The sequence below is a fragment of the Phlebotomus argentipes genome, unplaced genomic scaffold, assembly GCF_947086385.1.
Source record: "Phlebotomus argentipes unplaced genomic scaffold, Phlebotomus argentipes genome assembly scaffold_4, whole genome shotgun sequence".
NCBI lineage: Eukaryota > Metazoa > Arthropoda > Insecta > Diptera > Psychodidae > Phlebotomus > Phlebotomus argentipes.
The window spans coordinates 12,555,152-12,582,861 of record NW_026776174.1 but is presented as its reverse complement, the minus strand read 5'-3'; the positions used below and the strand labels follow the sequence as shown (position 1 = coordinate 12,582,861).

The following is a 27,710-nucleotide window of genomic DNA, read 5'->3' as shown; positions in this document are numbered from 1 at the left end:
CGAAATTAAATTGACGTTTGCCGAAAGTCAACGAAGATTTGCCATAATTTCGCGTAAAGTTCCGTTCGCTGTGTTCACTGAAAAAAGCTCTTCCGTGCCATATTGTGTGAGAATTGCTGCACGTAATTTCCCATTTTCCCACATTTTCCGCATGAATTTGGGATTCAATTGCTCCAGGGAGTATAAAAAGAGCTGAAGAGTGGCGATGTTTAGTGATTTTGTGTGGAAAAAATGCTGACATCAAAGAAAAAAGGTGATTTTTGTGATCATGGCGGAAAGTGCTGTTATGAAGTGATTTTTCTGGTTTTTCAGCAATCTTTTACGAATTTGTGGTTGATCTGCTCGTTAAGGGCATCATCGGCTACAAATTCCCGGACAATCGTATCAAGAAGGGAATTCTTAAGAAGATCTTCGGAAGTTACATTGTCCAACATGGCGTTCAAATGCTTTTCCAGCTGAATCAAGTAAGAAGAAAAACACAGGAAGATACAAGAAAATGTATTATTTCTCCCACGATTGCAGCTCAACAGCCTTCTAATAGCGTGCAAGATCATTGATCCGGTGGCAGAGAGCCAGAGTGACGACAAGACGATCTACAAGTTCTGCTGTGATCGTCTCTGCGAGCTGATCAAGAAGTTCTCCCAAGTGGGAAAATTCTACTGCCTTAAGGGACTCCTGGAGACTGAGTCCAGCGAGGTGTTTCTTCACTACTGTGGCACATACAGCAAGCGCTTTCCGCGGGACTCTCGCTTCGCTCATCTCTGTGTGATCTGCGAAGTGTCCTTCAAGTGGGTCAGGGATTATGAGGAGCACATGAGCTTCCACGTGAGCAACGCCTCGCCCAGGAATGCTGAATTGTGAGCCGATTGCAAGGCTGTCTTGTACTCGTTTCTAATAACTTTTCATTTCGCAGGATTTCGCAGTCCTTCAAGTTGTCAGTGGTGGAAATCACAAAGAAAAACATGATTCTTGACATTGCCAACGATCTGAATATGTTCCAGACCATCGACAGGATCGAATTGATCTCGCCGTCCTTCGTGAACGTTGAGATATGTAAGGATTCCTGCCCTATTCAGCTAGACAGAGGTGAAAGAGTTGTGCTGCAAGTGTCGAAAAGTCTTCTGCAAGACATCTTTGAGGTCATGAGCGTGTGGAAGATCGTCTTCAAGTTCATCAGAGATGACATCGGCAAGGGAATAGAAGTTTACGATCTCGTTGTGAGTGAATAATGGAAATGAGAAAATTGACAGAAGTGTTTCTAACAAACTTTTAACTTTTCTGGATGATCTTATCTTTCTAGAGATACGAAAGAACGGAATCCGTAAAGAAAACCATCTCTGAGCTAAAAGCGTAAGATTTAAATAGTGTTGTTTGACTTCTGGATTTCATTTGCGTCTCTTTTCATGCAGAACCAGTCGGGATTTGAAGCTGTACAGATCTCTGCAGCATCATCCGACGTGTGAAATGGAAGCGCTGTTCAAGAGAAACTTTCGTCTGCCGGAAAAGAGTGGCTTGCTAGAATTTATGCTGCATGAGAAATTGACAGAGTTCAGTTTCTCTGACAAGGCGACACGACTGAATCAGGGCAACTATGTGGAGTCGATGAGCCATTCTCTACAGATTGAGGAGCTCACAGTCGGCCGGGAAGTGGAGAAGTATGGCAAAGCTAATCAAAGACTGAAGCTTTTGAGTCAACTCAATCCGAGGCATAATCAGAGCCTTTACAAATTGGCGGTTGAAAACGTCTCCGATATGCGGCCATCGATTCTTCCTCATGACACCGTCTGTTTAATGCTTCAGCGCGATTACGACGCCATCAAGATCACTCCTTACGGTGACAATTTGCGGAGAATCTACGGCACTATCATTAAAATCGAGAGTGATTGCGTCCTGTTAAGAATCAAGGCGAAGATTAACACGGAAGATACATTTCATGTCAGCTTCCAACCGAATAGGAACAATTTTCGCGTTGAGGCTCACGCGCTGTACTTGCTGATGAACTCCCCGAAGCTGCAGAGCATTCTCTTCCCCACAGAAATGCCGAAACTAAAAACTACGCCAGTGGAAAAAGAGTGAGTTTGAGAAAACATTGACTCGAAAAAGCAAAGAAGAAATTCATAAAATAGATCGATATTACCAATATGATTTTAAGACGTTAGAATTGATGATTTCATAGTTATTTTGTCGTCAAATTAATAATGTTTCCTTCTCTTTTACAGGCTGAATTGGTTCAATAAGTGCGTGTCGAGGAATGCTGAGCAAAGAAGCGCTGTTCTTCACATCACGGCAGGAAGCTCTTATCCCTTTCCCTACATCATCTTCGGCCCGCCGGGCACGGGCAAGACCATGACGCTGGTAGAGACGGTTTGTCAGTTGTGGAAGCAACAGCCAAATTCACACATTCTCATCACGGCGCAGTCGAACTCTGCATGCGATGAGCTCTGCCTTCGTCTTCTGCGCTATCTGCCGAACTGCGATGTCTTGAGGCTATTCTCGCGGGTGAAGGAGAAGGAGCTGGAGAAGATGGAGGCGGAGCTACTGAAAGTGGCGAATGCGCTGGAAAACAAAATCTTCTATCCGTCGCTGAAGAAGATTTATCAGTTCAGAATCGTCATCTGCACAATCAGCATGGCTGGAAAGTGAGTACCATGAAGTGCGTTATTGTGTGATAAAAGTGATTTGATAAGTGAATTGCTTCAAGGCTCGTGCAGGCGCGCATCAGCACGCAACACTTCACGCACGTGGTGATCGACGAGAGCAGTTGCTGTACAGAATCGCAGGCAATTGTCCCGATTATTGGGATTGTCGCCAATGAGCACAGCATCAATGGACAGATCATCCTGGCTGGAGATCACAAGCAATTGGGCCCAGTTCTTACCTCAGCTCTAGCCAAGGATCGTGGCTTTCAGATCTCCATGATGGAGCGCCTTATCAATAGCGCCGCTTATCAGAAAGACGCCAATACTGGCGAGTACAATCCGAATCTCGTGACGAAACTGCTGCAGAACTTCCGCTCGTGTCCGCCAATTCTTGACGTGTGCAACATAATGTTCTACGATAATGAACTGGTGGCGAATGCAAAGTATAATTGGGCGCTGGACTGGAAATATTTGCCCAACGGAGCCATTCCGATCGCGATGGATGCAATCTTTGGCTCCTGCACGAGCGAGCGCGACTCGCCGAGCTTGTTCAACATGGACGAAGTTGATGCCGTGATAACGATCGTGGAGGAGATCCTGGTCAACGGCGTGAATGGGCGCAAGATAGCGCAGAGCGAGGTGGGAATCATAGCGCCATACAGGAAGCAGGTGACGAAGATACGTGAGGTGTGTCTGGAGCGGCACTGGGACGAGATTGACGTGGCGGCTGTGGAGCTGTTCCAGGGTAGAGAGAAGGAGGTGATAATTATTTCGACTGTGCGGTCCAAAAGCAGATCCGTGGGCTTCCTGGGCGATCCCAAGAGACTAAATGTGGCGCTGACGCGCGCCAAAGCGCTGAACATTGTCGTGGGGAATCCTAAGACGCTGAGACAAGACAAGCACTGGCGCACAGTGATCGATCTCTATGAGAACTACGGACTTATAACGACTCTGTCGGAGAACATCAGCTTCGCCAGGGATTTCGACAGAATACTCCATGTGATGACCAATGAATTCAAGCGTCTCAAACTGTAGGCAGGAAGGATGCGAAGATTTGCTTCTTGCATTTTAATTCTTTTTTCAATATTCCATGCAGTAGAAGTGATATTTGACCGTTACCATAAAGTGCAGAAAGAACTTGACGAAGAATGACGAACATATTATGGCAATAAAGGGGAATTATAGCAAACATGCCTTCTCAGTTTTTCTTACCGGCGAGGCTTGTGTTTCTCTCGCCTCAAGCCTTTAGTTTGTGGACGATCTTCAATAGGTAAAGTTACGTGGTTGTGAAGAGAAAAATTCTTACAAATTGTGCTGACCGGTTGATTTGAAGCATTTTGTGTTGAAATATCCGAAATATCACAAGTGCAAGAGAGTTTTTCTGCGGTAAAATGGCTCAGAAAAGCGCGTCAAGGGCGAATGGCGTAGATGGCGGAGACGCGATGAGAGGTAAAATGGATGCATACTTTTTATCCCTTGAACATTATTGTGTAATTGAGCGTTGATTTTTCAGAGAATGTGGAAAAGCTTCTTGCGAAGCTCTGCATCGATGGCGAGATCGAGAACAATCGCTTGACAAAGAAGACGCTTCGAAAGGCTGTTGAAGAATTCGCGGTGCTGAACGACATCGAGAATTTCGAGTTCAAAGATGTGAGTAAAGAATTAATGCAATTTTGTGTAGATTTCTTCGATATTTTTGCACCTAAAATCTTGACAAAATCACTCTGAAGACTGTCGATGAATCATGAAATAACTTATCAGTGTTTATAATGCAAAGCAAGAGCAACTGAAAGAACGAAATGAGCCTGATAAGCACATTTATTTTATTCCGCTTGCTTAATTATTGAAATTTGATTGAGTTTTTGCAAAAAGTCTTGCGTAGAATTATTCTTTTCTATTGTTCGTGAGCATAAAAGAAAATCATTTGTAACCTACAAGGACTGATCTGTACATAAACAGGTTTTAATGAGGGTTATAATATTACCTAGAATTTAGGTCTGCCAAGATTAAAATTGAAAGACAAAAATTATCATAAGGCAAAGTTTTTGGCCTCCTTTGCCACCGTTGATAATTGTAGACTGAATCAGATGATTGAATAACAATACAAAGCGCAGAGAGAAATTCATTTAAGCCGCAAATATGATGTCAGCAATTTGCTCACGTTCTTCTCAAATTTCAGGTTCAGAAAACGATGCTCAAACACAAAATTTGTGCGACGAAGAAAACGAATCCGTTTAAATCGCCCTTCTTTAAAGTGTTTGCGTGGAAGATCCAGAAGTTTGTGATGAAATACGGTCAGGAGGAAGATTTCTTCTATTCGTACGACTTGGTGTATATTTCGACGATCAAGAAAGACAGAAATGCTGTCTTGGCATATGAGATTAAGAAGTGCTGCGAGTGCAAGAAGACGTATAAAAGCCTCACGACTTTTCTCGAGCACATGAAGACTCACGATAAAGATTTGGCCGACGAGGGCTCGCAAAGCAACAAGCAACTGGTTGAATTGGTGATGGAATGCCAAGAGAAGGACGAGAAGTTGATCTTCAATGTCCTGCCGAATAACAGCGAGATGAAGATCGCCATCGAGGGAGTGCTTTTTGAGATACCGCACTTGCAGATTTTCTTCGACGTGGCCACTTACGATGAGGGTAAAAGCGATGTGGATTACTTGAATATGTCTTGGAAATTCATGGTTTTTCATTATTACAGAAGGTTGTATAAAATTCGCCATCAACCGCTCCATTCTTGCTGTTGACAATCAACCTTATTCCGTCATTCTCTCTGGCACAACGGATTGCGAGATGACGATCTGGACGCAGTATCACTTCACGGTATGATATTAGTGCATATAGATATGATATTTGTGCATTTTCCTTAAACATTTACGTTTTTCTGTCCTTACGCAGCTGGGGAAGTATAACTATGCTCTGAAGGAGGAACCGATAAAGTCTTATCACAACACAACAACAGTTTTGCCTGAAGAATTTCCGTGAGTTCAAGAATAAATAATACAAATACATGTTCTGCGGAGCAATATTATCAATGTATTGTGATCTGTTTCCACAGGAAGACAATCTTGGGACAGTTGCCTGGTCATTATCCTTCTCAGGAAATGAAGTCACTGACGAAGAAGATGTTCAAGAACACAGACCTCACGGATGAGGAAGCAGCGCTGCTGAAGAGGATCAAGTAAGTTCTAACAATCCACTCTTATCAAAACATATACAGAATCCAAGTTTATTAACGCATCATTCGCATTACTTCATCTTTGCAGTGCTTTCTTGAAGAGTAAATTGACTGTTGCCAATTACACGCAACTCTGGAAGATCTTCGTTGAAATGGAGGATTGCGAGGAACAAGAGCGAATCGCTAAATTGAATCAATACGACGTCAAGCTTGATGCTAAGAGAACAGATGGAGGAATCTTCTATTTTCTTGAGAATGCGCATAACGCGGATTCCTGGCAGATTCCTGAGGGCAGCGATGTGCGCATCTGGCCATCAAGAGAGAGTAAATGTGTTGCAGAAGCAATGTTTGGTTACGTCTATCAAATGAGGAAGAAGGACATTCTGCTGGACATTAAAAATCCTGAGCATTTCGATAAGAATTTGCTGTATGATGTCTGCTTTTCGCCCAATCGCGTAACGATTCAGATGCAGAAAGAGGCTCTTGAATATGTGGACAAACACATGATTGAGAAGTTCTTCTTCCCAGACGCGATTCCGACGCATTCAATTGATTCCTCTGGGTAAGAAATCCGCCAAAATCACTGTGAACATGAATTAATCCTTCTTTTCTTTCGCAGCTTCGAGTGGATCAACGACAGCGTGAAGGAGAATCCGGAGCAACAGAGCGCGATCATTCACATGGTGGAGAAGTCGTCCTTCCCGGCGCCTTACATCCTCATGGGACCTCCGGGCACCGGAAAGACCACGACCATCGTCGAGACTATTTGTCAGATTATCCGGAGGAAGCCTGAAGCAAAGATCCTCATTTCGACGACGTCCAACAATACAACGAACGTGATTACGCTCCGCTTGCTGAAGTATTTCAAAGAGAACGAAATACTGCGACTCTTTTCCAAGTCGCATACGGAAGAAATTGAGTCGATTGATCCTCGAGTGATGAAAGCGTCAAATCTGAAGTACAATGCGCATTATTATCCCACTCTGGATGAACTGTACAAATATCGCGTTGTCCTCACGACTCTTGTAACTGCTGGAAGGTAAGTTGAATACTCAAGATTGAGTTGCAAATTGATTTTACAAGTCTCAATTTTTGTCATTCTAGGTTGACTCAGATGAAAATTGATCCTCGACATTTCTCGTACGTCTTTATTGACGAATGCGGCAGTGGAACGGAGCCTTCGACGCTGATTCCCATCGCAGGCGTTGTGTCGTCTTTGGGAGAGATTCATGCTCAAGTGATCCTTGCCGGAGATCCGAAGCAGCTTGGGCCAGTTGTGATGGTGCTTAAAGCTCAGCCGCGTCTCGGAATCTCTCTTCTGGACCGCTTGGTCGACTCTGGGATTTACGCCAAAGATCCTGAGACGGGAAAATACAATCCGCGGGTGATGACGAAGCTGCTGCGCAATTACAGATCGCACCCGAAGATTCTGGAGTTCCCGAGCGATGCTTTCTACGACGGAGATTTGATTGCGGAAGCCGACAAAGAGATCGCGTTCTGGGCTTGCGATTGGCAGCTTCTGCCCAATCCGAAGATCCCCATCATCTTCGAGAACGTCGAAGGAGAAGCCAGAAGCAGCGTAAACTTTCCAAGCTTGTTCAATTGGAAAGAAGTTTCGCGAGTGCTTTTCTATATCAATAAGATATTGAAGGCGAAAAGTGTGTTCGGAAAGGCAATCACCCAAAAGAGCATTGGCGTGATTTCTCCTTACAAAGCACAGTGCCAGAAAATAGCTAAAGCTTGCGCACGGATGAAACTGGATGATATAGAAATTGGGTCCGTGGAGAAATTCCAGGGCAACGAAAAGCCCATCATCATTCTCTCAACGGCCCGATCTAAGATGAATTCAGTGGGATTTGTTGGGAATCCGAAGCGTCTCAACGTGGCTGTGACACGAGCGCAGGCTTTGCTGATCATCGTTGGAAACGTCGAGACGCTGGAGAAGAGTGTCACGTGGAGTAAATTCATCTCTTTTTGCAGGGACAACAATGTGATGATAAATTAAATGGATACCGGCGATGATAATGGACAACTTAATTTATGATAATTATGCTTAGTTGTTAATTTATGTGAATTTTCAAGTTTTTCAGACGTCTCGATTAGAGAGTAAAATATGAATTTCATTACTTAACTGATGTAGAATCATACAGAACTTCCTTATTTTATTTTTCTTTACCTTTTTCTATGTATGAATTTGACCGTTACTATGTAGTGAACTTAACGAAGAATTCAAGAAATAAAGGGAATTCCCCTGTTTCCAAGAATTGCAATCGTCTACAATGTTTACCAAGCACATTCTCTCGCTTTATCACTCGCTCAGTTTAGTGGTGTTTCTGCACAGAGAAAGTCGTGAAGATTTCAGTTGTCGCTTGCGCTTCGTGTTGATCGGATCCATTGGTTTGTGGTGAAATAGTCGATTATCTAGAGTGCAAGGGTGTTTCTACGCTGAAATGGCTCAGAAAAGCTCATCAAGTGCAAATATGGCTGATGCAATGAGAGGTAATGAAGTTGTTCATTTGTGTGCAACAATGTTTTATGCCACATTTGACCTTGTGTGGTTGAATGTTCATTTTTCAGAGAATGTGGAAAAACTTCTGGCGAAGCTCTTCATCGCAGGCACAATTGAGAACAACTTATTGCATAAGAAGGATCTTCGGAAGGCTGTTGTCGAATTCGCGGCAGAGAACAAACTCAAGAATTTTGGGTACAAAAATGTAAGTAGAGTTTCTTGTGTAATGAAATTTTTCTTTAAACTCTCTTGACTTGTAGTGAGTCATAAGTTATCGGTAAAGAGCGAAATGAACGTGATAAGCGTAGTATTTTGAAATGTTCCTGTAAAATTGATGAGATGAGACAAAGAAATACGATTTCAGATATGAGAATAGTATAAATTTATTGATCATAATTTGCAAAAACATTTGCGTGGGCAGGCAAAATGGCAAAAGCGTTGAAAACGTAAGTTTCCTAAAAGAACTCATGCGTGACGCTGAGCACAAATGGATCTGCTATACTTCTGTGTAATTCTCGGTTTAATCTTTTCTACCTGGAATTTGGGTCTCCCGAGAGTGCAGATTTGTGCCGAAAATTCACAAGCTTTAAACGCTGGACTCTAGACACAGGGTGAAGCCCAATGTTTTCTTTAGTTTTAGGTAGAGACAGATATGTTTCCTTATAATATATTAACCTTGTCTGAAACTGTATCGAAAGGAGGGAAATCGAGTGAATTCAGCTATTTTTATTTAATCAAAGGCTTGATCAAATATTAAATAATAAATATTTTCATTGATTGTCCGCAATTTTATTCTTACTCGTCATTGTGTTGATTTTTCAGGTCCAGAATGTAATGTTTAAAGATAAATTAACCCAATACATGATACCATCTGTGTTCTTTAAATCACCGTTCTTTCGACTTAACACTTGGAAGATTGAGAAATTTGTGAAGAAGTATGTTCAAGAAGAAGAGGGATTTTCGTACGATTTGGCGTACTTTGCGACGATACAGCAAGAGAGGAATTATGTTTTGACCGATGAGAATAAGACCAAGTGTTTCGAATGCAAGGAGACATTCGAAAATTACCCGAGTTTTCTCGATCACATGAAAACTCACGATAAAGATTTCGCTGCCGAGAGCTCAAAATGGAGCAAGCAACTGATTGAATTGACGATGGAGTGCCAAGACAGATATGAACAATTGGTGTTCAACATAAACTCAAATAAGAGCGAGGTGAAAATTTCGATGCACGAAGTGATCCTTCTGCAGCCCGACGGGGGAAGTTTCTTCAGCATTGCAACGTATGAAGAGGGTAAAGATTGATGAATATTGTTAGGCAAATTTGTCATTTACTCAATGGTTTTTCTTTCTTACAGACGATTGCATAAAATTCAGTATCAATCGATGTGTTCTTACTGTTGAGAATCAACCCTATTCCATCATTCTCATCAGCGCAGTGAACGGCAAATTTAGTGTGTGGACGCACTATCACTTCACGGTATGATAACAATGAATAGAGCGAAATTATTTGTGCATTTTTTTTATTCTCAATTTGTTCTCAATGCTTCTTACAGTTGGTAAACAAAGTGGTGGAAGAGGAACCGATAAAGGTGAAGTGCTCTGTTGCAGCCGTTTTGCCTAAAGGAGTTCCGTGAGTTCATTTTTCAATGTTATGTTTTGAGCAATATTAACGTATGTATTTCTATCTTATGTATGCAGGAGGACAATCTTGACAATCTTACCGAGTTACCATACTCCGCAGGAGATGAAGTCCTTGACGAAGAAGATGTCGGACGGATTGGAAGACAATGAACTCACAGAACCGGAAAATACTCTGTTGGATGGAATCAAGTAATATTTCATTCGAAAACTAAACGAATAATTGGACTATACGCGATTTCCTTCTATTTATCTTTACAGTGACTTATTGGCGGTTGGCCCAACTAAAGCTAATTACAAGGCATTTTGGCAAACACTCGTTGACATGGAGAATTGTGAGAAACAAGAGCGAATCGCCAAAATGAATCAATACGACGTCAATCTGACTTCGAAGATAACTCGGCATGGAATCTTCTATTTGCTGGAAAATATTCATAATGCAGACTCATCGCAATTGCCAGAAAAAACAGAAGTGCGTATAAAACTATCGAAAAAGAGTTACGGTGAAATTAACGCGATGATGATTGGCACAGTTCATCAAGTGCGAAAGAAGGACATTGTATTGGACGTTGAGATTCCCTTCGGAGATGAGACGCTGTATGATGTTTTCTTTTCACCCAATCGCGTGCCGAGCCAGCTTCAGAAAGAAGCTCTCGAATATGTGGACAGACACATGATCGCGAAGTTCTTCTTCCCAGACTCGATTCCGACGCATCCAATTGACTTCTCTGGGTAATAAATCCACCAAGATCACTGTGAACATGATTTAATTCTGCTCTTCTCACAGCTTCGAGTGGATCAACGACAGCGTGAAGGAGAATCCGGAGCAACAGAGCGCGATCATTCACATGGTGGAGAAGTCGTCCTTCCCGGCGCCTTACATCCTCATGGGACCTCCGGGCACCGGAAAGACCACGACCATCGTCGAGGCTGTTTGCCAGATCACCCGGAGGAAGCCTGAAGCAAAGATCCTGATCGCTACAACGTCAAACAATGCAACTGACGTTATCACGTTGCGACTGCTGAAGTATTTCACTAAGGAGGAAATCTTGCGTTTTTTCTCCAAATCAAAAGCTGAAGACATGAAAACGATTGATCCTGAAGTGGTGAGGGCTTCCAACTTGAAATACACTGGCCATTATTATCCCTCTCGATTGGAACTGTACAAATATCGCGTTGTCCTCACGACTCTTGTAACTGCTGGAAGGTAAATTTGATGTTTAAAAATTCAGTTGCACACTTTACAAGACATAATGCCTATCATTTCAGGCTGGCTCAGATGAAAATTGACGTGAAAGGTTTCTCTTATGTATTCATTGACGAGTGTGGAAGTGGCACTGAAGCTTCCACATTGATTCCAATTGCTAGAGTTGTCTCGTCTTTGGGTGAGATTCATGCTCAAGTGATCCTTGCTGGAGATCCGAAGCAGCTTGGACCAGTTGTGATGGCAGAAAAAGTGCAGCCTCGTCTCGGAATTTCCATGCTTGAGCGCTTGGTCGACTCTGGGATTTACGCCAAAGATCCTGAGACGGGAAAATACAATCCGCGGGCGATGACGAAGCTGCTGCGCAATTACAGATCGCACCCGAAGATTCTGGAGTTTCCGAACGATGCTTTCTACGACGGAGATTTGATTGCGGAAGCCGACAAAGAGATCGCGTTCTGGGCTTGCGATTGGCAGCTTCTGCCCAATCCGAAGATCCCCATCATCTTCGAGAATGTCGAAGGATTTGCTAAGCGATTTGCCAATTTCCCAAGTTTGTTCAATTTCCGAGAAGTTTCTCGAGTGTTGTTCTACATCAAAAAAATTCTGAGCATGAAAGAAGTTTTTGGGAGAGAAATCACCCAAAAGAGCATTGGTGTGATCTCGCCTTACAAAGCGCAGTGCCGGAAGATCACTGAAGCATGCGCCAGGATGAATTTGGCAGGCATTGAGATTGGATCAGTGGAGAAATTCCAGGGCAATGAAAAGCCTGTAATTATATTTTCCACTGTTCGCTCGAGGACGAATTCTGTGGGATTCCTGAACAATCCCAAGCGTCTCAACGTGGCGTTGACGCGAGCGCAGGCTTTGCTGATCATCGTTGGGAATATTAGCACTCTCGAGAAGGATGAAACGTGGAAAGGTTTCACCACCTTTTGTGAGAATAACAACTTGATAAAAGAGATCTCGAAGAATGCAATCAAGAAGGCTAAAAACACAGAGACACAGCAAAAACGATAGACATTTTGTGCTAATGTGAATTGAAATAATAAATATACAAATATACAATAGCTATTGAATTTCCTTTGAGTTATCGTTCTTCTGCTAGCAAAAATACATCAGATTAGAGTTCTATTGAACCTATTGAACAGTGTTCGATGGACTCTCGACGGAATAGGTGGACTTAATCCCACCTCAAGCGAACTGATATAGTTTCTGACTTATCTATAGTTTCGTGCTATCTTATCAAAGTCAAGAGCAATGTGTGAATAGTTTCATGTTGTGTTCTGATTTGAATGTTAAGCCGTGTTTTTGTATTATAATCCTTTGTTGCAATCCTATTTGAACTTGTTATATGTACGAATATGAAGAGGGCGTAAGGGACAATTCACCACCTTCCGAAGTGATAATTCACCACCGGCAGAGCCATGCAGCCATCTTTTATTTGGATACTATCGATCGCATCGTTAGCATAGAAGACAGACGCCAATAACTAACAAATAAGCTTGTTAGTGTATAAAAGAACTGTTTATTGGTGATCACTTTATGACGGAGTTTTGCGAATCATGAGCAGTGAAAAAATTCTACATGAAGACACGACAAAAGGTAAATTTCTTTCAGGATGTCTTTCCAATTCTTATCATAGGGCATAGAACCTGTCACAGAATCTCTGGCGAGACTGGTAGAAAGAGTGCATAGACTTTGGAGAAGAAAAAAGCATTAGGCAGTCTGTGAAAAGTACTAGATAAGCTACCAAGCAATGATCTCTGAATTATTTTCTTTCCGTCCATAAGATTAAAATATTTTACAATATATATGATTTTCAAATAATTCTGAACTTTTGAATTGCTATAAAAACTGAACGAAAGTCAGTGAAAGTTCATTTGACACATCGGGGATTCCCCGCACTCCATTTCACAGTGAAAATTGACGTAAAAACACGTAATCCATCGTAATCCACATAATTTTCCCGTATTATTCGCTGATAAAGAACATTTCGGCCAAAAATACAAAGCCATCGATGGAAATCAGTATCGCGTTCACGATTTTGTGTTTCGCTGAAGTCATCATTTCTTGGTATTCTTTCCGTATTCTTGTGTTTTTCTCTTCAGTTGTTCGCTTCCGTTCATGTTGTGTGGTTGACTTTGAGAAGTCTCTCTAAAAGCCTTTGTTTCGTATAATCCGCTCGATAACTGATAAGTGATTTGAGAGCTGATAAGAGAGGATAAGGGGTACTGTGTATAAAATGGATAAGTGTGGTTAGTTTATCTTGTACCTGTTTTATATCTAAATCTCTGATTAAAAACCTTGTTTTGCAGAGATTGTCGAGAGAATCTTGGTCCGTTTGGACTTTGAAGGGAAGATTAAAGATGGAAAACTGCTCAAGCAGGACGTGAGGACGGAGACTTGCAACTTTCTATCGAGATATGTCATCACAGATTTCACATATGACGACGTGAGTATTCTTGTTGGGATTTCGAACGGCCCTGAATTTTTTCGGATGGCTTTCTAATGCACTCTTCATTTCACCATTATTGAAGCATAATTACATCAGCCTTATCGCGTTGCCTTTATCGTTTTTTGAAGTGATTTACTTCGTCAAGCGATCGTAAAATATGAAGGCTGTATTTTCTCAGAACCTCGAAAAACAATGAGAAAAGTCTCTCCAAGTCATCTGTTTCGTCTGTTTCAATATTTAACCCATCAAACCTTGCATAGCTTGAGACTTTCAGGGAAGGAATGAACAATTCAAGCTTTTCAGTTAGGTTTTTTCTTGCTTTATGACTTTTGTGATAAATAAAAACAAGGTGAAATAAAGTAAATAATTCTTGTAAAGTACATTTGACAACGAGAGAAAAGCTTTTGTCTACTTTTCTGTCTCACTTGTACTTTTGAGTGCAACTCTGCGTTTCTACTTTGTAAGGAAATGAGTTAAAAAAAAACGTGTTAGTCGATAAGTTGTTCTCAATCTTATTGGCTATTTAAACGAGTGACTCATAACAATTTATATAATATGTGGCACGGGTAGACTAAACGATACGCCACTATCGGAAGATAAGAACTATTATGATATGTTTGTTTTTCAGATGCCAAAAGCGATGCTGAAGTATGATTTTTGCTACTACATGGACCGGAAATCGGCTCATAATTCGAAGCATTTCATCATGAAAATGTCTGAAGTTGAGAAGCTTCGAGAGAAATACGCCAAAGATTTGTCCTCTGAAAACTCTTCGGAGACTAGCAATCAGGAAAACACACAAGACTCTGTAGGAAAATACTACTTTCAGCACACTTTGACCACCGAGCAGAAGAAGTACGACGGTTTCGCATACTCGGACAAGAGTTGTTTCGTCTGCAAAGAGACTTTCGATATGCAGAGGAAGTTTGAGGATCACATGAAGAGTCATGGAAAGAATTTCTCCATTCAGTCGACGGATAAGAGGCGAAGAATGTTGAGCATGAAGGTTCATTACGAGCCAAAGGTAGGGAAGTTTGTGTACAAGATCACTTCGGCCAAAAAACAGCAAATCTTCACAATAAATCGCGTGATTTTGGTTTTCCCCGAGGACAATGACTTCCATTCGCTGCACATTTTTGAAGAAGGTATGAATTTTATCGCAATTTCTATGCTTTTTGTAGTGAATATTTGATATTTTATAGAAAAATATACAAAGTTCGAAGTCCACTGCGAGGTTCTTTCACTTGTGGATCATCCGTACTCGATTCTTCTCTTCTATACGATGGGCGAAACAGAGAAGATTTCGCTTCTTACACAGTTCCATTTCACGGTAATTATGAATTTGCTAACAAGTATGCTTTTTCGCGCTGATTTCACTTTATGACTTCAGGTTAAGAAACTATTCCACCATGAAGACATTACGCTGGACAAGATTAAGGATAAGAACACTTCGAATCGCCCGGTGAATGTGAAGTAATTTTGTCTGCCTTATGTGTTTAATACTTTTGATCTTAAACGTGACTTGAATTATTCCACAGGGTCATGAAATTCCATCCTTTGCCTTGGTATGATCCAAGCTATGAAATGAAGTCGCTGTCGAAGAAGAAGTTTGCGGATGCTAAACTCAGTCCAAAGGAGAGACAATTGCTGATGAAAGTCAGATCTTTCTTGAATGGTAGATTGACAAAGGAGAATTATGTGAACTTCTGGGAGACTCTTGTGCAGATTGAAGACTGTTGCCAGGCAGAGTTGATGTCCAAGAACAACAGACTGGGTGAGAAGTTGATCTTCAGCCAAGGATATTATGTGCTGGAGATTCCAAATCTTTCTGAGCTTTCACCGGCAATCATGGAAGGAGACAAATTGAATATTGTGCCGTGTGAGACTAAAACAAAGAAGAGGAAGATGTTCGCTCGAGTGCATCAAGTGAGGAAGGACAATATTGTACTGGACGTAGAGACATCGGATGCATTGAACACGGGATCTCTCTATGATGTCTACTTTTTGCCTAATCGCATGCCAATTCAGCTGGAGAGACATGCTCTCCAATACGTGCAAAACCACAAACTGGCCACATTCTTCTTCCCAGACTCGATTCCGACGCATCCAATTGATTTCTCTGGGTAGGAATTCCACGAAAATCACTGTGAACATGAATTAATCCTTTTTTTCTTTCGCAGTTTCGAGTGGATCAACGACAGCGTGAAGGAGAATCCGGAGCAACAGAGCGCGATCATTCACATGGTGGAGAAGTCGTCCTTCCCGGCGCCTTACATCCTCATGGGACCTCCGGGCACCGGAAAGACCACGACCATAGTCGAGGCTATTTGCCAGATCATCCGGAGGGAGCCTGGAGCCAGAATCCTCGTCTCTGCAACTTCCAATTACGCCAGCAATGAAGTTGCTTTGCGTCTACTGAAGTATCTTCCGCACGAAGGCATCTTTCGCATGTTTGCCAGCTCAAAAGAAACAGAAATCGACTTTATTGATCCTGAATTGAAGAACATTTCCAATCTAAGGTTCGATTTCCACTATTATCCTCACATGGAGGAACTGGCGTGCTACAATGTTGTTGTCACGACACTCGCTGTTGCTGGAAAGTGAGTTTTTCTCGCGGATGTACTGAAAGAATAATATAGTCATATTTTATGGCTTTTCTTTGCAGATTTGCCCAGGCAAAGATTAATTGTAATCATTTTTCCTATGTCTTCATCGACGAATGTGGCAGCAGCACTGAACCTTCCTCTTTAATCCCAATTGCTGGTGTTGTGTCTTCAGCTAGACGGATTCATGCGCAGATTATTCTGGCTGGAGATCCTAAGCAATTGGGACCAATTGTGCATTCTAAGACAGCAAGAGATGCTTTGGGTAAGACGAAATGAGATGGTTTTCTTCAGTTCAGCTAATCACTGTCTGGTTTCCTTCTCTTCAAGGCGTTTCCATTCTCGAGCGCCTGATTGACACGGGGATTTATGCCAAGGATCCGACGACTGGGAAGTACAATCCTCGTGTTATAACTAAGTTGATAAGGAATTTCCGATCACATCCCAAAATTTTGGAATTTCCCGACGTGGAGTTCTATAGTGGTGAGCTGATGGCTGAGGGCAGTCCTCAGGTCACCCGTTGGGCTTGTGGTTGGAAGTATTTGCCTAACAAATCTGTGCCGATTATATTTGAGCACGTGATCGGGCAGTCTGAGCAGGATGACAACTCGCCAAGTTGGTACAACATGCGCGAGGTGCAAAGAGTGATGTTTCACATTGATAAGATAATGCAGGCGAAGAATATCTGTGGAAGGAAGATTGATCAGAAGAGTATTGGCGTTATCACGCCGTACAAGAAACAGTGCCAGAAGATCAATTTGGAGTGTAAGAAGAGGAAGTGGCCAGATATTGATGTGGGGTCCGTGGAGACGTTCCAGGGCCAGGAGAGGCCCGTGATAATCCTCTCCACTGTGCGATCCTTGACGCATGGTGTGGGCTTCCTGAACAATCCCAAGCGCCTCAACGTCGCTCTGACGCGAGCGCAGGGACTCTTGATCATCGTGGGGAACATTGACACCCTCGAGAAGGATCCGATGTGGAGTAATTTCATCGCCTTCTGCAGGTGCAATAATGTGATTAAGGAGGTATTTAACTACGATCCGAAACCGAAACAGAGGAGCAAGAGCCACAATAGGCAGCAGAACAGGAATAGTGTCCACATTGATAAGGAAAATACGATTCAACCGCTAATGTCAGTGTCGGTGATGCCGCCGGACTTTCTCCGGTTGCCAGACGTTCCGAAGAGCATTCCCTTTCAGAGCGCGTCTGACAATCGTAACGTGCGTCCCTCCTCCGTCCATCTGGACAGTGCTGGGAGACATCTTCCCCAGAGACTCGCCAGGGATTTTCCCGTGACAAATTGTCTAAAAGTGAGCGCCCCAGTGAAGCCCTCTATAGACAGGAATTTGTTGTTAAGGCATTATCCGTTTGATGTGCCGACTTCTTATGCATTTGTGAACAATCCTAATCCACAATTGACTCAATTGAACGCTGTTCCTCGTCCTGCACCTCGTGTAACAGTTGTTTCGCCGCCACCTGTGCAGGAGAAAAAGAAGTCCAAGTGCTTAATCATGTGAGGAAAGCAGGAGGGTATCAGAAGGATTTCAATACTCACTCGACTGCATTATAATGTTTTGATATCGTTTTTAATTCCCAAATACTTTCTGTAAGTGAATTGATAAGTTCTTCGTTGTTGAATTAATTCCAGTGTTTAGGTTGACAATATAGAAGATGAATAAAGAAATGTAATAAAATGATCTTTGAAATTGAGTTATGGCTTTGTAAATAAATTACGAAACTATTCATGATTATTCTTGAGCATAGAGAAAGTGATTTTTCGTATTTGTCGCAAATATTTCTTTTGGAGACGGAGCAAAAACATTGAGAACAACGACGCCATGAAAATTTTTAAAGCCATTCACAGCTTGTTTTATCTTAAAGCGATAAAGGCAAACAAAGGTGTAATTAAATAAAAATTGTAATTTTTTTTTGGTGGTTTTGTACATGCATTGGACTTTACGCGTTATGTTTTATCCAGTTTTCTTTATTAATTTTTTTTTCTTGTTTAATATCCTCTTCATTACCATAATCTGTTTCGTCCTCGAGAATTTTAACAATAGGTAGAATCTTATGACTGGTTTAATTTCTTTGTGAATGAGTGATTTCAGTTTCTTTCGAACACTATCGAGTTCATCTTTCCTAACATGTCTTGAAGTTAACACATTGTGTGCAATTTTGCGATCAATAAAACAATTACAGTGTGAATTCCGAAGCGAATAATTAATAGAATCGGCGAGAAGTTGCTCAAATAAAGGGCAATCTGTAGACACGAATCGCGATTTGCTATCAGTTTGCTCTGAGAATGGCGCGAGAACTTTTCTGGCTCTGTGCTTTTGTGAGCATTTTGTGTTGTTTTGCCGAAGGAATTGGGGATGCAAGGCGTTTGCCAATCCTCGTGGGAGTCTTGAATTCAGGAATGAGTTCCAGTGTTGGAAGTCAGTGTCGAGAAGATGTGCAAGTGGCCGTCAAAAGCATTGTTCAGCGCGATATTTGGTCATTGAAAAGTACGCAATTTCTTTCGATAATTGGTAATTCCAGTAGTTTCCTAATCTTCTGGGAAATTCCTTGCAGTGCTGGATTCGAGTGGAGATTTTGAGCCGAATTTCATGTTTCAAAATGTCTTTTGGCTGGGCTCCCGAGACTTCTGCCACGGCATCAATGCTCCTCTGCCCGTGTACCTCGAGCAGAGGACGAGGGAGGCGGAAAGGATCATCAATGACGTGCCGCCCTTTGGCCTTGAGTATCGATTACTCTATGGCGACATCAGATCTCCGCATCAGATCCACTATGAGAAGATCATCACGACCGTCCTGCACTTGGGCCTGTGTGTCCCGAAGACTTGCTCTGATGAAGACGTTCTCCGGATGAGTCAGATGTACTTTGACGAGCATCGCGTGAATCCCATTTTCGAGATGACAGTGAATTTCACGCACGCGAGGAACGTGCAATTCGGCTGGAATGTCTACACCGACTGGATCTTCATGCTAACGCTGGGAATCATCATTGCAATTGTCCTGGCGCACGTTGTCAGCAGTAAAGTGAGTCCTGCGAGTCTTCTGCGTCACTTCAACATGAGAGAGAACTTCAGGAGTCTCATGTCGAGCACAGTGGATCCCAAGATTGTCTATTCTCTGAACTTTTACCGCACTATCTGCAGTCTGTGGGTCACAATGGCTCATGTCTACCTCTTCGGCTACGTCATGGTCGAATCCGTACCGCTGAACGGTTGGCGATCGAAGCTGTTCTACATCAAGCTTTTCTATCGCTCCGCCCTCATTCTGGACGTGTTCTTTCTGATGTCGGGTTTCGTCTTGGCGTACAACTTCCTGAAGAACGACCAACTTTCGCAGACGATTAAGCAGAATTCCTTGGGGAAGAACGTGAGATTGCTCCTCAAGCACATTCTGCATCGCTACACTCGCTTCCTGCCTACTGTCCTGGCCACTCTCGTCCTCTCGAGGGCATCTTTCGTCCTCTTCGACAGCATCTACTACAGAGACATGAGACACAATCTCTCCATGGAGTCGTCTTGGTAAGAAAGAATGCTTCATTGGCAAAATTATTTCTTTAAATATCACCAATTGACTTCCGAATAAGGAGAGCACAATTGAACACTTTTCAAAGATTGCGAGATAACAATGTGCATAATTGTGGTGGGATGAAAAGCTAGAGAACAAAGTTTACCTTGGCAATGAAATACGATTAAGTTATTTTTGCAATTATTGATTGAGCGTGAATTTTTCTGTAAAGAGATTTTATGAATATTCACTCTTATTTCAGGTGGATTTGGAATGTTTTATTCATACAGAATTTTGTGCCTTTCTCAAAAATGGCAATTGTGTGAGTATTATTATCATTATTAATTTCTCTTCAATGAATGTGGGAAAATCAACGTCCTTTCGACATCCTTTGAAGCGTATTTTTTATACAAATCTCTTCCTAACTAATCGATAGATGGACGTGGTCAATGGCCAGCGATATGCAGTGCTTCATTCTCTTTCAAATGCTTCTCTTCATTTACGTTAAGTAAATATTCTTTTCAGATCTTTCAGATTTTAAAACATAACACTAAATTGATTTCTGTATTGATTTCAGGCATCCTCGATTGGCGAAATATCTCTTTTGTGCTGCATTTTCTCTTTCCTTAACGTATTCCTACATGACTTTGTTCGACATGATCCACAGCGAGCACTTCGACTTCACTTATCCTTCCTTCATCTATCTTGTGGATAGATTTTACATGAAAGCTCACTTTCGGATCTACACTTACGGTTGCGGAGTCTACATTGGCCATCTGTGCCACAGGGCAATCGGACAGACGGTGAAGATATCAGAAAGGGTCAGAAGAACTCTGTGGTTCCTTTTGGCCACGGCCATTGCGCTCATCCTGTTCTACAGCGAAGACTACGCGCCATCCTTCGCGTTGCCCTTCCTCTTCACCTTCGGCAGAGTGGCTTACACGCTGCTTCTGGGCGTGCCGATCGCCTTCGGCCAGTGGGGCTTCTGCAACTGGATCAACGCCATCGGCAAGACGCCCTTCTTCATGAGGATGTCCAAGCTCTCCTTCGGCCAGTACATGTTCCACCCGATCCTCATTCACATCTTCCTGGCCAGCCACAACGACGTCACTTACGCCTCGTTCACGCTGCTCGTGAGTCCAATTTGCACACTGCACGCCACTCTTCGGCGGAAAATGACGATAAATGTTTGATTTGCAGATCAGTTTTGCCGTCACAGTGGCAATTATAACGTACTACTTTGCCACAGCGTTTAATGTCTTCGTAGAAGCACCACTTAATCGGTTGTTTGATGACATCATCCGGATAAAAGAGAAGAGAAGCAAAGATGATGAATAGCAGACATGGAAATTAGTAGTTTAATATCGTCTTCCTCTATCAATAACTTTTCACCCACGATGAGTAGAATATAACTGTTATTAGAGTAATATTGGAAGTGAGATGCGATCTTGAGTCACTGCGCAATCCTCATCAGTGTGTGATTGTCTATGCAATTTCCATCATACCGCACAATTTTCTCACCGATCGCGCAATTTATTGAGATGACGCTGGCCTCAGCATTGATTCAGTTTCTCGCTGAAATCGCAACTGTGCGGAGGAAAATCGAGATTTCTCGAGTGGTTATAAATAAGCGAAAAATCTTGTTGACTAAGCGATTGCCATCAAATGAAGAATGAGTTGATTAGTTGCTTCCAGTCGCTCACGTGCACACAATCGCAATGATCTCAATTTGTTTGCTGGCGACGCTCTTAGCTGCGTGTCTCTTCTTCAAGCCCTGCTTCGACTACTTCAGGACCGTGGCGAAATTGTGGCACATGCCAGTGGTGAACGCCATCCCTTTCCTCGGATGCTCAGTCCGGTTCTTCAGGAAGAAGGATGAAGGTATGAAGAATGGATTCTGGCTCTTAATCACAGAAACTTTAGGAAATGAAAGTGTTCCAATATTTGCAATAATTCTTCGTGAAAGCTTGTTTTTCAATCAATTGACGCATTTCTTGGAAGTGCATTTGATGTTTCCTAAGAAAATCACACTGCTTTTCCAGTTATGTGATTAATTACTGAGAAATTTAGTAAGTAGAAAAATCCCCATAACATCAATTATTATGTTTAGATTGGAATAATATCTACTTCTTGGCAGAATAAAGGAATCGCATGAAATAAAGATTGCGATTCTGTACTTTTAGACTAATAGAAACACTGCAAATTGTGTTAAAGTCGAGCATAACTACAAAAGGCGTTCATGAATTGCTTTTAATTGATATAAGAGTTTCAGAAGTGGTACACCTTCCAGTGAATTATCTCTCCATTGAGTCACTGCTAAATCCGCGCTGCTTTCAGATCTCTTCTCAGAGTTGGTTAACATTGTCGAGAGTGTGGAGACTCCGTCCAATGCTGCTTTCCTGGGGCCACTGTGCCATGTCTTTATCACGCATCACGAAGACGTGAAGACTCTGCTCACGTCGCCCGACTCCCTGGACAAGACCTATCACTACCGGTATTTGTTCAACGAGACGAATCTCCTCGTGGTGCCAGGTAAAGTGAGATTGATCTGCATATCAAGGTGAAGTGATTAATTGCAGCTTGTGGGAATGTTCTCTGCTCCTAAGGTCACGTGTGGAGAGTGCATCGGAAGCTGCTGAATCCCCACTTCACGTCACCAGTCGTGCACACATTCATTCCCCTGTTCAACGCCAAGACAGATATTCTGGCGAAGAAGATGCTCAAAACCATCGCGGATGGCGAAGTTGACATTCGCGACACTGTGCATAATTGTTTCCTGGACATGATCTGTGCCACGACTTTCGGGGTGGATCTCAATCTTCAGGAGGGCAATCATCAGGAATTCTCCGATGCAATCGACAATTATGCAAAGATGGTCGCAAGGCGTTTCTTCAACGTTTACCTCCAAGTCGACTGGATTTTTAGCTTGACGGCCGATGGCAAGCTGTACCACAAGTCGCTGAACATTCTCCACGAGATGACGAAGAAAGTGGTGGAGGAACACATCAAGACGCGAGAAGCGAAGGCTGAATCCTCGTCGGCAAATCTCATGCATCACGTGGTGAATCTGTTGGAAGAGGGTCAGTTCACAGAGGGAAATCTCTATGACACTGTGGAGATCATGATTCTTGCGGGCTTTGAAACTGCAGCTGTGACCATGCTGAATGTCCTCCTCATACTGGCCATGCATCCGGACGTCCAAGAGCGCTGCTTCGAGGAGATTCTAAGGGTTTGTGGCTCAGATGGCGACGTGACTAGCGAAGAAGTCACGCAGTTGCAGTATGTGGAGATGGTGATCAAGGAAACCATGAGACTCTTTCCTGTCGCTCCACTGATTGGCCGAAAGCCAACGAAGGACATTCAGCTGAGGAATTGCGTCCTTCCAAAGGGCGTTCACACCATCATTCTCACTTACATTCTTCACCGTGATCCCAAAGTCTGGGGCCAGGATTCGAATGAATTCAAGCCTGATCGCTTTCAGCCCGAGAACTTCTCCAAGATTCCCTATTACAGCTACGTTCCGTTCAGCGCGGGCTCAAGAAATTGTATAGGACCGAAATATGCGATGCTGGTGATGAAGATTGTCCTGGTGAAGGTTCTCAGGAGATTCGCTTTCTTCACTGCTCGTCCGCTGAAGATGTGCGAGCTCAAGTGCGCAATGTACACGACGATTAAGATAATGCAGATCAAAGAACTTCGCGCGAAAGAGAGACAATTGGGCGGATAGCGATGATATCTTATCACTCGTGTGAGATCTTTGTTGAAAAACATATCATTTAACTTCACAAGTGTTTAATTTAAAGTCTATTGGAAAATATCTTGGAGCTAATTTCTTTTCAAACACAAATTCTACCAATAAATTGTTTATATTATTTATATTGCAGGGTTTATGCTCTTGTCTAACTTCTTTAGTTATTATATTCGCAGTTTTTATATGATTAATATTGTGGTTATTTCTTTTCAATGTGATTCAATGCATTGCGCATGAATCAAATTGTGCGATATCAATGTATATTTTTAATTGGTTAAATAAAATATAAGTTAAATATGAAATTAGTTTATAATAAACAAAAATTTATGTAAATTATTGCTATTTCTTCAATAAATTGTTGTCATGTTGTGATATTTAAAATATTATTGACATTTCCTGTACCTTTAGAATCACGTTAGGCAAAAAAAAGTGCATTTTCCAGTACATTAACCCGAGCAATTCCCTTGCATGTCGTGATAGTTGTAATCTTGGCCTTGTGAATAAGTTATGTAGTACAGAAATTAATTTTGAAACTGTGAATTATTTGCCTAAATTCAGGGTATTTTCTCATACATTCAAATTTCAACTGACTATTAAGGCAGTACAATGAAATTCTGAGAATTTTCTCCAGTTTTTCCTCATTTTCAGTCTCAATTGGCAAAAGTTCACAGAATCTTTGGGATAATGAACATTTTTGTGTTTCCCGTGTTTACGCAAAACGGCTGATGGACGTAAATGGTGCTTTAAACTAATGATCGTGGCATTATTGTAGCTTTCCTCCCGCATTTTCACAGCAAATAATCTTATTATTGGCATCAAAGCACATGCGAAGGCAGCACGAAGTCGTCAAACTGTTCCCTCCGATCCGCATAGGCGCTGCCGAAGGAGAAAATGTTAAATAGCGTTGCACTTTCTGGGGACAGTCAGTCACTCAGCATCGCTCGACAGTACTTGAAGTTGGAAGTTACCGAGAAGGGAATTGAAGATGGGATTCCTCTTGCCTGTCCTCCTCAGCGCGAGTATTTTACTGATCCTGGCGTCCATCAAGGAGATCCGAAAATCTCTGCGTGCGTGGTGGTTGTTGCGGAAGTTTCCGTACGTTAGAGGTAAAACTGATTGATATGGCTCTAATTGTGAATGTGTGACGATCACATGCTAATCTTACTGGTTTTTGCAAGGACTTCCGATCTTGGGAAGTGCATTGGCATTCATTGGACGTGACCAGGAAGGTGAGTGATCTCTTAGGATATATATATAATAATAAATCCAAGTGTGAAACTGTAAAATATCCCACGAAATCACATTCATTCATTCATTCATTTATGCAAATACACACATCTTGCTTCAACTGTGCATTTGATATTGTCGCTCAAGACTTTCTGTTCTTTGCACTCGTGCAAACGAAAGTAAAAACAACGCAGTCTCATATGAGATCTATTGGCAAACCGCATTTTCCAATCACTTTCTTCGCCAAAAGAATGTATCGCAGCGCCGCTGACCCTCTTCTCAGTCTCTCGCTCTATCTAATGCCGATCATGGGGACAAGTCTTGACCATAAATGTCGTCAATGTCGCAATAATTTTCTTTGCCATTGCCTCACAATTTCTCAAAATGCTATCTTTCTCAAGTTCAATCACGCGTAATTGCAGCAGTGCGAGAATGGAGAAGTTATCCACAAAAAGAGTGCAATTTATCTCACTCGTGCGCATAAATTTGCAATTATTGGGCAGTTAATGATGAAAATTATGACTATTTTGCTCGCTTTACTGGGTCTATAATGGTGTGGGAATGGGAAAAAATTGCAGGAAAATGTGTTAATGATTCCTCTCTGTGTGCAGATTATCTGGAAGTCCTGATGGAGATCGTAAAGGACATCGAAGGCCCGACGAGAGTTTATCTTGGGCCACAAGTGTACATGGTGATTTCAACGCCTGAAGACGTGAAAACCCTCACAATGACCACAGGATGTCTCAACAAATTGGACGTGTACAGATTCTTTCACTGTCCAACAGGATTGGCCACAGCTCCAGGTAAAGCAAAGAAACTCACAAATTTCCACATCGAGAACTCAAGGTTTAGAAAATATCCACTTTTTGCTTGAATGACTCGTGTTTTTTTCTAAATATTCGCAATATTTCCTCGCAGGACTGGAAAATACTGAAATTCTAGATTTTTCTCACACAATCACACAGTCAAAAGAACGATTATCACGAAGATTCTCTCCTGAAATTGATGTAATAAGAAGATTAATACAAATGGGCGTGGCTTTCGGGAGGGCAGGACTTCCGAAGTTTTCCTTGAGCTTTTTCGGTATGAAAAGTAGAAATGATTTGGAATAGATTTATTTTCCACAATTTATAGAAGGAATAAATTCGTGAAACTCGTCGTATTCACGAAATATTTACGACGTGTCTTTGGCTCGCGAGTTATTTCCGCTTAGGAATTGATGAAATATCTCAAATGACTCCGTCTCATCCCGAAGATTAATGCGATGAGACAAACTTTGAGACGTTAACATCACGTTGACTTATCTATTCTCATGCTTCACACAAAACAACGCACCTTGTGCAGCTGTGAAATATCGTGACAACGATTAATTGCATGTTTTGTGTGTTTTTCCACGGCGGCTCGGCAAAGGTCCAATCTGGAAAACTCACCGCAGACTTCTAACACCGTCATTCAACACTCAAACGGTTCAGACATTCCTGCCGATATTCAATGACAAGGCCAAGATAATGCTCTCAAATCTCCACAAAGTCACGGAAAGTGGCGAACGCGACTTCCTGAAGTACATTTACTACTGCACACTGGAGATGATTTGCGAAACGACGCTCGGAACGAACATTGATGTGCAGAACGGAAAGAATCTGGATTACTTCGAGGCTGTGGAAATGGCAGCGAAGATTGTTGGCAAGAGATTCTTTCAAGTCTGGCTCTATCTTGATTCGGTGTACAAGAGAACAAAGCAATATGCTGAGGAGATGCGACACTTCAATGTGGCCTACAGACTCTCGAGCAGTGTCATTGAGGAGAAGAAGCAGGAATATCTCACAGAGATGTCGAATGAGAGTGAAACGAAGCCGAACATTCTCATCAATCGCCTGATTAAGCTGATGATGGACAAGGAATTGGGGCTGGACGAAGTTAAGGACGAGGTGGACACCATGATTGCTGCTGGACACGACACGTCTGCGCTCACGATCTCCTTCGCGCTCCTCATGTTGGCCATCCATCAGGACGTGCAGGATAAAGTGTTGGAAGAGATGTTGAGCATCAATCCCAGTCCAGACGCTCAGATGACCTTTGAAGATGCTACAAAACTCACCTACACAGAGATGGTGATAAAGGTGAGGCAGAATCACGTGTGCGACAATGTCTGACCACTGATAATCACTGGGTTTTCTTATCGCTTTTCCGAACAGGAAACAATGCGACTCTTCCCCATTCTTCCCATCAGCGGACGAATTTGCACAGAAGACACCAAATTCTGTATGTAAACATCGCCTTTATTACTAGACTAGATTAGAATCATGGAGAATGATTGGAGCGATTAGAGTAATGAATCAATCTCGTGTTGATTGTTGTTTTCTGTAACTGGTTTTGCTAGGATTAATTCCAGAGAATTTTCTCACAATAAAATACTATTAATTTGACATGCCAAAGATTGGAAATATACAATTATTCAGTTTAATGAACAGCAATGTTCTAAGTGACAAAATAAACTCCTAACTTTCTCTTAATTCGGATTACTAGGTAGAAATAAAGGCGAAACTTAGTTTTAGTCTTTTGCTTTAGCTTACCTTTAAGAACATCATTTGTCTGATTAACGACTCTTTCTCTCCATAGCAAATGGAACAATTCCCGCGGGGACGAACTTGCTCCTGTTCGGCTTCCGGATGCACCGATCCAAGAGCGTTTGGGGCCCCAGAGCCAACGACTTCTATCCAGATCACTTCCTGCCCGAGAATGTTGCCAAGCGGCACCCGTACAGCTACGTTCCGTTCGGCGGCGGCCTGCGTAATTGCATTGGCAACAAGTATGCCATGCTCTCGATGAAGACCATCCTGTCAGCCTTCCTCAAGAACTTTCGTGTCACTGTGGACGGCGTGACGATGGCCGACGTGAAGCCCAGCATGCTCACGACAATGCAAGTGCGGCAGACAGAAGCGATAAGGATCTCGAAGAGGAAATTGGTGTGAAA

At 42.3% G+C, this 27,710-nt stretch overlaps 6 protein-coding genes across 9 annotated transcripts; all 6 read left to right on the top strand.

Annotated features, from left to right (window-relative positions):
* Positions 1 to 73: 73 nt before the first annotated feature.
* Positions 74 to 3,822, top strand: LOC132258792 (putative helicase MOV-10). The gene is made up of 8 exons (XM_059756271.1): positions 74 to 253; positions 313 to 464; positions 523 to 857; positions 914 to 1,217; positions 1,301 to 1,350; positions 1,410 to 2,072; positions 2,220 to 2,639; positions 2,702 to 3,822. The coding sequence occupies exons 1-8, from the start codon at positions 232 to 234 to the stop codon at positions 3,672 to 3,674; spliced, it is 2,919 nt and encodes a 972-aa protein (XP_059612254.1). The 5' UTR covers positions 74 to 231; the 3' UTR covers positions 3,675 to 3,822.
* A 10-nt stretch (positions 3,823 to 3,832) lies between these two features.
* LOC132258794 (putative helicase MOV-10) lies at positions 3,833 to 8,043 on the top strand. 2 transcript variants are annotated; one of them, XM_059756275.1, is made up of 9 exons: positions 3,833 to 4,088; positions 4,153 to 4,289; positions 4,819 to 5,287; positions 5,352 to 5,470; positions 5,546 to 5,628; positions 5,706 to 5,828; positions 5,914 to 6,387; positions 6,445 to 6,864; positions 6,930 to 8,043. In XM_059756275.1, the coding sequence occupies exons 1-9, from the start codon at positions 4,031 to 4,033 to the stop codon at positions 7,828 to 7,830; spliced, it is 2,784 nt and encodes a 927-aa protein (XP_059612258.1). In that variant the 5' UTR covers positions 3,833 to 4,030; the 3' UTR covers positions 7,831 to 8,043. The 2 variants fall into 2 exon arrangements, with proteins under 2 accessions (XP_059612258.1, XP_059612257.1); XM_059756274.1 differs by having other exon boundaries at positions 5,349 to 5,470.
* A 109-nt stretch (positions 8,044 to 8,152) lies between these two features.
* LOC132258793 (helicase MOV-10-like) lies at positions 8,153 to 12,239 on the top strand. The gene is made up of 9 exons (XM_059756272.1): positions 8,153 to 8,324; positions 8,403 to 8,539; positions 9,157 to 9,628; positions 9,693 to 9,814; positions 9,891 to 9,967; positions 10,036 to 10,167; positions 10,237 to 10,707; positions 10,763 to 11,182; positions 11,245 to 12,239. The coding sequence occupies exons 1-9, from the start codon at positions 8,276 to 8,278 to the stop codon at positions 12,197 to 12,199; spliced, it is 2,835 nt and encodes a 944-aa protein (XP_059612255.1). The 5' UTR covers positions 8,153 to 8,275; the 3' UTR covers positions 12,200 to 12,239.
* Positions 12,240 to 12,502: 263 nt separating this feature from the next.
* Positions 12,503 to 18,045, top strand: LOC132258790 (putative helicase MOV-10). Of its 3 annotated transcripts, none has more exons than XM_059756268.1 (9): positions 12,503 to 12,784; positions 13,498 to 13,634; positions 14,266 to 14,782; positions 14,840 to 14,967; positions 15,028 to 15,110; positions 15,176 to 15,760; positions 15,818 to 16,237; positions 16,303 to 16,505; positions 16,571 to 18,045. In XM_059756268.1, exons 1-9 carry the CDS (start codon positions 12,745 to 12,747, stop codon positions 17,755 to 17,757), a joined length of 3,300 nt encoding a protein of 1,099 aa, XP_059612251.1. In that variant the 5' UTR covers positions 12,503 to 12,744; the 3' UTR covers positions 17,758 to 18,045. The 3 variants fall into 3 exon arrangements, with proteins under 3 accessions (XP_059612251.1, XP_059612253.1, XP_059612252.1); XM_059756270.1 differs by lacking the exon at positions 12,503 to 12,784 and adding an exon at positions 13,153 to 13,410; XM_059756269.1 differs by lacking the exon at positions 12,503 to 12,784 and adding an exon at positions 13,299 to 13,437.
* Positions 18,046 to 18,542: 497 nt separating this feature from the next.
* LOC132258515 (nose resistant to fluoxetine protein 6-like) lies at positions 18,543 to 21,206 on the top strand. Its single transcript, XM_059755845.1, has 6 exons — positions 18,543 to 18,744; positions 18,812 to 19,772; positions 20,021 to 20,080; positions 20,195 to 20,266; positions 20,336 to 20,891; positions 20,959 to 21,206. Exons 1-6 carry the CDS (start codon positions 18,543 to 18,545, stop codon positions 21,094 to 21,096), a joined length of 1,989 nt encoding a protein of 662 aa, XP_059611828.1. The 3' UTR covers positions 21,097 to 21,206.
* A 94-nt stretch (positions 21,207 to 21,300) lies between these two features.
* Positions 21,301 to 27,708, top strand: LOC132258514 (uncharacterized). Its single transcript, XM_059755844.1, has 9 exons — positions 21,301 to 21,639; positions 22,096 to 22,290; positions 22,365 to 23,484; positions 24,467 to 24,615; positions 24,688 to 24,738; positions 25,348 to 25,539; positions 26,147 to 26,856; positions 26,932 to 26,998; positions 27,356 to 27,708. The coding sequence occupies exons 1-9, from the start codon at positions 21,477 to 21,479 to the stop codon at positions 27,706 to 27,708; spliced, it is 3,000 nt and encodes a 999-aa protein (XP_059611827.1). The 5' UTR covers positions 21,301 to 21,476.
* The last annotated feature ends 2 nt before the right edge of the window (positions 27,709 to 27,710 follow it).